This window comes from Mus pahari, chromosome 9 (genome assembly GCF_900095145.1).
Source record: "Mus pahari chromosome 9, PAHARI_EIJ_v1.1, whole genome shotgun sequence".
NCBI lineage: Eukaryota > Metazoa > Chordata > Mammalia > Rodentia > Muridae > Mus > Mus pahari.
In genome coordinates, this window is record NC_034598.1 from 85030543 (window position 1) to 85038630 (window position 8088).

An 8088-nucleotide genomic window follows, 5' to 3' on the forward strand; every position below is an offset into this window, starting at 1 on the left:
AGAGAGAGAGAGAGAGAGAGGGACTTGATGATCCAGGGTGTAGGGAAGTCTGGTGGAGTGGAGTAGGGGGCTAGGGGGTTTTAGACATCCTCTTAGAGAAACGGGGGATGTATGGGATGTGGAACAGTCAGAGGGTGGACCGAGGATAAAACTGGACTGTATTTCAGGATAGCATTTGAAATGTAAATGAAGAAAATATCTAATAAAAATTGAAAAAAAAAAGACTGGACTGTAAAAAAAAGATTGAAGAATTAAAAAAATAAATAAAATAAATAAATCAACCAAGCCTCACAGTGTCTCCTGTGCTTCGGAGCCATGTGAGGACCCTAACTCTAACAATGAACACCTATGTAATCAATATTCTTCATTTATTAATTTTTATGTCATTCAATCCTCACAAAAACCATAGGAGTAGAATTCTACTTCTACCTCACAATAGTTCACAGTGAGTATGGCTTTTGGAAGTAATTTAAGGGCATTCTTATGCCCACTAAAAACTGCAGTGACACACAGACAAACCTCCTCGTGACATAGCCACAGCTGGTGTCGTACATCACTAGTGAACAGAAAGCATTTTCTGCAAAACTTTTATCCAATCAGGTCTCAAACAAGCAGTCAAGGAATATATTTTTCGTTGACAAAATGACTTTAAGTGTAATTATTATTTACAGCTAAAAAAAAACGCATTCAGACTGTACTGTCTGAATTGGCCACACACCTTAAACTTTGAAGACAAAATAGATTCTTGACTATGACTAAAGATTCAGTAAAGCAAATTTTAATCTCTGGGTTTCAAATCCTTGGCATTACTAATTAAGTGACCTTGGACACTCTAGTCTTTCATCTGTGAAATGAGTGTTGGCCTCCAGATGAGACAAGCAAACACCTACCCCAGAGTCTGACATCATTAGTATACTACACACGTAATAAAGCAAGTAGAAGAGACTGACTAACCTACTCCACAGTTCACTCCAAAATATTAAAATGATTTCCAAGTGCCACTATGTTTGGTGGAGAAGAGTACACACCTCCCTTCCATTACCCTGTAAGTTTCTGATGGCAAGCATTAACGAAATAAGGTGATAACCACATTAAACGTGTCTACTTAGAAATACTGTATCCAAAAGATCAACTGAATACCATCTCAGTCCCTATTTTCTTCCAAGACATGCTATAGTGGTTAAGTCGGTGTGAGATAAGTAAATGAAGCCTGAAAGGTACTGGTGATATCTGTGATTTTTGCAGCAGTTTGAATCAGTTGACTCAAACTGCCCTCGTGAATACATTGTTTTCCATGTAGGTTCCTGTAGAACTACCAGGGCCATCCAACACAGCCAGTAATAAAGAAGACTCATTCCAGAAGAACACTGTGGCCCATGCTTTCATGGCTTAAATATTTACTAACATTAAATACTTGGTGTCTTTTGGGGGGGTGGTTTTTTGAGACAGGGTTTCTCTGTGTAGCCCCAGCTGTCCTGGAACTCACTCTGTAGACCAGGCTGGCCTCGAACTCAGAAATCCACCTGCCTCTGCCTCCCAAGTACTGGGATTAAAGGCGTGCACTACCTTAACCCTAAAACTTGTCAACTACTTCTGTTTCAAAGATAACACAACTGAGAAAGGCCTATCCAAAAAAAAAATATATCATTTGTCTCAATTCGTGTCAGTGAAATTAACTAAACCTCTCATTGCTAATGAATTCTCTATTTTCCAAAATGATTAATCTTTAATCTTTGAGGGACTTGTTTTGGCATACATCCAGAATCATTTTTATAATTAATGCATTGATACTGTTGCAAATACAACTAGTTCACTTGTAACTTAAAATTGTAACTAAACTTTTCTATAATCTACAGGTAAATACCAAAACTGCAGTCTAAAATACATACATTATCTACTTGTGTTTGAAAAACGGAATACGGCACGTGGAAGAGTTATGTTTTCTAAGACCCACTGGGGGCAGAGTTTCTATACATAACCACTGTTCTGCAATGAAACATCATTTCAATAGTGTCACTGTCACCAAGTATATGCAATAGTGCATGACTCTTTAAATCTTGCCATTTTTCAGGTATGTTCATTTCACTGTAATATGACCTTTTTCTTCCCCCTAGAGCCAGTACTGTAATTAATTGCACCTTCTGATCACAACCTATGAGAACTTGTGTACATGCCACAAAATTTTCATGCAGAAGTTTGTATCAAACACGTAAGGACATCAGCACAAGAGGTCAGAGCAGCAGTTCTCAACACCAGGGCTTGCAATCTCTTTGAGTGAGAGTCAAAGGACCCTTTCATAGGGGTCACCTAAGACTACTGGGAAACCTTGCAATTCACAACAGTAGCAAAATGACAGTTATAAAGTAGCAACAAAAATAATTTTGTGGTTGGGACTCAGTACAACAAGAGGAACTGTATTAAAGGGTCACAGCCTTGCCTAGTTTGGTGGATAAAGATGCTTGCTTGCTCTCAAACCTGAGAACTTGAGTACCACTTCCTGAATCTGAATGACAGAGGGAAGAAACAGATTCTCACAGGTTGTCCTCTGCTTTCTGAATGGGGTAGCTGGCGTGCACAGTGCACACGCGCGCACACGCGCACACACACACACACATGCCAAATAAATGTAATTATTTTTACTTTTTATAAAAAGTAGTACAAAATATTTTTAAGCAAGAAAACCACTCCAGCTTTTAATTTTTTTTATTTTACAAGTATCGTTAAGTTGCCTAAGAGATGTTTTAAGATAGAGTTATGTATGATGATAGATGCCTCCAAAAATACACAGGACACACTGAACAATCACGACTTGAGAACTAAAGAGCTTTCCTTGAATCTCATTGAGTGCTCTTCAGGCTTCCTGCCTCCTAAGAGATTTCATTTGTTCAATTCAACTTTTAATAGTTTCTCAAACACTCAGATAAACCCCCGCTCTCTCTAGCTTATGCATGGTGAATAAAGACCTTGACTCTTTTTTTTTTATGTCACCTTAGAAAGAACCTTTGGGAACTAATATTCGTCTCACCTGCAACATGTTAACATTTAAAAGGCCTCTGCTGCATTCCACACACACTTTCCCAAGTCGGATGTTCCCCTCAGCCATGTCTGGGAAACTGAGAGTAAACTAAAGCTGCCTAACCTGCCTCCTCAAGTTTTACACACTCCTGATTGACATCTCAGAAGGTTCACTGGCTTTGTTTTGGTAGGATCGTTACCCACTGCTGATGCTTTCTGCACGAGAAGGGAGCAGCAATCCAGGGAGTCTGTGGCTTTCGCAGGATAACTGCAAGCATCCAACAAGCTTCTCATTTAAATAGCCAAATAGTAGGGGGAGGGCTTTCACAGCTGCAAACACAAACAGTAACGGGGCATGCCGATTTCCTTCTAGCAACACCAGTACATGTACAAGTTCTGCACCACGGCTTAGAGAAAAGTAGCTGATTGACGCATTGATGGAAAAGCTATTTTAAAATTACTCCAAGAGTCTAAAGCATCGGTCTGACTGGGAGGCTCTTGCCTCATCTTCACACACACGGTCTGTTTTCCTGCCTAATTTAAGAATGAATCGCTGACACCTCCAGGTGCAATACCCTGAGGAGAGAACGTACCCGTCACAATGTTAACCAGGGGTATGCATACCACCACCACCACCCCGCGCCCGCAGTGGGTGTCAGTTCCTACCTTAGCAGATTAGACAGGGGCAGAGGTCCGGATCCACCACCCAGGATCCCTCCTTTCCTGCCAGATAGGAGTTTCTCCACGAGAGCCACATTGCCAGTACGAGCAGCTTCCAGCAGCTCCTGGTCCTTCCCCATAGTCTCTCACCGAGTCCGCTACAGAGTCCTTTCCCTTCTCCAGTCCTCCTCCAGGTCCACTCCCCAAAAGCCAGGGCCCTCCCCGCCCCACCCTTAAAGGATGCACGGGCTTCAGTACGTTGAGATTCCCTGCAGCCCCGCGCAGGGAGCAGCACGCCGTCCTCCTTCTCTCGGTGCAGCTTCTACAATGGGGAACAGCCCGTGTTTGGGCAGAGGGGCTGGCCAAGCGGCGACGCGCCCCCACAGCCACTCCCCTGCATTCCCGAGGCCTCCTTCCCGCGGGTGGGGTGCGAGCGGGTGGGGACCGGGCCCGGGCGCTGCCGAGGAACGGAAGGAGGATGCTGAGCTCTGAGGAGGCTGCTGAGCGCAGAGAACGCAGAGCCCTGAGGAGGATGCTCCGGCGCTGACAGGAGGATGCTGAGCACCGGGGAGGATGCTCCGGCTCTGAGGAGCTCAAGGAGCGCTCTGAGGCTGATGGGGAGGGAGCGAGTCGAGCGCGTCCTCCCCAGAGCTAGAGGGTATCGAACCACGGTGGCGGCGGCCCGTGCGTACGAACGCCCAGCCTGGATCCGCCTGGGTTCCGCGCCCGGCGGGCTCGGCGCTTACACGGCGACGACGGCCGCGGCCCGCGGCTGGGGTGGCTGCGGCCCGCGCCGAGGCTGGGCTGTGCGGGCGAGCCGCGGCGGGTGCGTGCGGAGGGCGGCGGCGGCGGCGGCGGCTCGGAGGCTCGGCGCGCGGGGGGCGTGTGCGCGCGGCAGGTGCGGCCCGGGGCCGACCGTGGGGCGGGCGGGGGGTTGGGGAGGGGAGTGCAGTTCTGTGCCAGTGGGCGGGGTCCTCCTTGCTCCCTCCTCCGTGCTCCCTCCGCTCTCCTCCCTCCTTCCCCGCTCTTTGCTCCCTCTCCCTCCTCTCTCTTCTCCCCCCCCCCACCCCGCTTCTGCTCACTTCTCCCGTCTCCTCTTAAGAGGTTTAACTGTGTGAGTACTGGAGATCACCCCGCTAGCTACTGAGGCGCCTTCTCTGCCTGAAGCCCAGAGTCAGTAACCAGACTTGGGGAAAATCTTCCACTACGAGGTCATGGAGAACCTGGTGCTGGGAAGAGGTGCTTTTGCTGCAGTTTCTATCCCAGTCCGGGGCGGGGGTGGGGGGTGGGGGACTTAGAGGATGTTTTATCCTCTTGCTTTACCTCTCTGGTCAGAGTCTGAAATATCCGTCCTTGGAAGAGGCTGAAGAGGTTTGTTTTATCCTAGTTTCTGAACAACTGAATGCCTTGTGACTTTTGCAGGTTTTTTAGGGTCTTTAATCAGCCCGAATTTTATTTGGGCTTTGGACAGCTGCTGACTTGTGCAAATACTAGAAAAAGGGTTCTCATTGGAAATTCTTCCACATCCACCCTAGGAAAAATATAAATGGGCATGGATGAGAGAGCTGTTTTGATTTGCATATATCATCAGCAGTTCATTGTGTATGGCTGCCTTGATTTTGTTGGATGTTTTCCTTGCTCCTGGCAGAGAACGCATGCTTATTTTCTTTTGAAATTTCCTGTGACAGCTTGTGGTCAGTTGATAGGAAAAGATGTATGTGATTGTCATTTTGCTTACAACAACCCAATGAACTGGATATTACTGTATACTACTTTAGAACTAAAGGAGAGGTCCAGAAAGGGGCAAGAAGCCACACAGTCATTGGCTGACAAACTGGACCTGAGAGCTAGTAAAATGGCTCAGCAGGTAAAAGTGCTTATGCCCAAGCTGGAAGACCTGAGTTCAGTCTCCCCAGCCCTCATAGTAAATGGAGAAAAAATAGCTCCCAACAATTGTCCTCTGACCTCCGTTCTCCCCCCCCTTACACACTCGCGAGTGCACACACACACATGCACACACACACACACACACACACCTGTGTGCTTCCAATAAATAAATAAATGAATAAATAAATAAATAGTTGGAGAGATAGCCCTACAGGTAAGAGTATTCCCTGCTCTTGCAGAGAATCAGTTCGGTTCCTAGCACCCATATCAAGTGGCTGACAACTTTGTGTAACTCCAGCTGTAAAGAACCCAGATCATCTGGCCTCCACAGGCCCTACAATTATGTGCACATACTCACATACGCACATACCCACATACATACAATTAGAAATATATCTTTAAAATACATCAATTAAAAATGGGGGAAAAAATAACAGCTGGATCCTAGAACTGACTTAATTCAGATCCCAACCTCAGACTCCATTGAATAGCAAATTACACATAAGTTAATTCTTATAAACATTTGGTGAGCACTTACCACATGCCAGAAGCCATATGTACTAAATGCTTTCTATATTTTTGTTTCAACACTCAACAAAATTTCTGTAGAATATGAGACTATCATGTGTGCATTTCACTTTTCTGTGGGGACAGAGGTACCTCTTTTATCCTAGTGTGCATACAAGGAAACTGATAAGCTCAAAGTCACACTATTAGAAAGTAAGGCAAGACAAATCCAGGACTCCCTGCCATTTAGGCCAAAACTTTAGGTAAACAACAGGGAAACTCAAAAGACATTCAGAGAGAGAGAGAGAGAGAGAGAGAGAGAGAGAGAGAGAGAGGAAATTTAGAGTGTTTTTTCTGTAGCTCATTTTTCTAAGGTTTTATTTCAGTGGCTCAGAGCATCAGGTAAATTTGTAGCTTCTCCTTGCAGAATCCCCAGAGGGCATAGAGTTTGATTGTCTGATGTTTTGTTTTTTCTTTTCATTTTAAAATCTATTTTAATGAGAAAATGATATATCCCCCTGACATAACAGGCCTATCTTAAGTTTTGCATCTGTGAGTGGTAGAAAGAAGCATTAAATCTTGGAAGCCAACTAGTCAATCTGGATCTCATAGCAGAACAGTTCGTGAGACAAAAAAATGAGTAGTCATGAATTCATTATGCACAAGAAAATCCTTTTTCTTCTTTACTACTGTTGTCTCCTAAACAAAACAAACTTTTCCCAGAATATCCTATAAGAACTCGGATGAGCAAAGCTGAAATATCAACCAATATCGAATCATGGGTCAGTTCGTGACTGGGGGCACCCAAGTTGTCCTGATGAAAATCATGCAACTTCCAGAGAGAAAGCCATTTAAAAATGATTTGTGGTAAGGATCAATTTCAAGTGCCAGGCACTCTGCTGACATATGATATTCAAATGCAGTTTTTCTACTCTACACTTTTTATTTTAGATAGTTTCTAACTTCCTATTGAAGAGGAAAAAGGCTTCCACTGAATGAGAATAAGCTGGCAAATTAAAAGAGAAAACATTATTCTAAAAATCCAAAGAGGCTAGATAGCTAGAATGTTTAAGTGTCCAAATTTCATCAAACATTTTTGCATCTGTGAGTGGTAGAAAGAAACATTAAATCTTGGAAGCCAACTAGTCAATCTGGATCTCAGTTTGTTAGATAAAAGTTTGTAATTCATCTCTACTGGGATTCCCCCATCCTAACAATGTATTCTTGTGATAAAATACAGAGATTCTTATTTTATCCTGATTTTGGGGCTAGGAAGTAGATATAATTGCTTTAAAAAAAATAATGTAGACCTTACTTCTTTTAAATTCCTTATTTTAAATTATGGTGTACACAAATGTAATTATAAATCATTTTAAGCAAGTCAAGGAGTGTGTGTGTGTGTGTGTGTGTGTGTGTGTGTGTGTGTGTGTGTGTGTGTTTAATGACACTCTTTCTGGAGTCACTAAATGGAGCTGAAAATAGAAATGGGAAGAAAAACAAAGACAAAGTAGGTAGACATGTATTTATAAAATATAAATAGGTAAAACCTTTGAAAACATAAAGACAATGAAGGATCTCAAACCTAGATAACTTAGAATGATATCCCTTAGTCTGTTGGTCTGTTGGCAGTGAGGAAAAGATAATGTCTTAAAATGTGGAATTACCAAGTAAGGCTTAGGTTCTTGACCTTCCTATGCTGCGACCCTTTAAGACAGTTCCTCATGTTTTTGATGACCACCAACCATGAAATTATTTTCCTTGCTACTTCATTACTGTGATTTTGCTACTGTTAGGAACCTTAATGTAAACATTTGTGGTTTTCAATGTTAACCCACCGAGGGGTAGCAGCCTATATGTGAGAACCACTGAAGTAAGGTATGGCGATTTAAGTTGAAAAATGCCCCCAGAGGCTCCGGAAACACTTGGTCTGCAGATAGTGGTGCTATTTGGGAAGTTATAGAGTCTTTAGGAGGTGGAGCCTTGCTGGAGGAAGTAACGCACTGGAGGCCGACTTTGATG

The 8088-nt window shown here is 43.7% G+C and overlaps 1 protein-coding gene across 10 annotated transcripts in view; it reads right to left on the bottom strand.

Annotated features, from left to right (window-relative positions):
• Positions 1–4503, bottom strand: part of Anks1b (ankyrin repeat and sterile alpha motif domain containing 1B) — a 1029892-nt gene extending 1025389 nt beyond the window's left edge. For all 10 annotated transcript variants that reach the window (XM_021205751.2, XM_029542211.1, XM_029542206.1 and 7 more), the window contains exon 1: positions 3682–4503. In XM_021205751.2, the coding sequence (XP_021061410.1) occupies positions 3682–3815 (134 nt within the window). In that variant the 5' untranslated portion in view covers positions 3816–4503. The remainder of the gene's footprint in view (positions 1–3681) is intronic.
• Positions 4504–8088: the final 3585 nt, after the last annotated feature.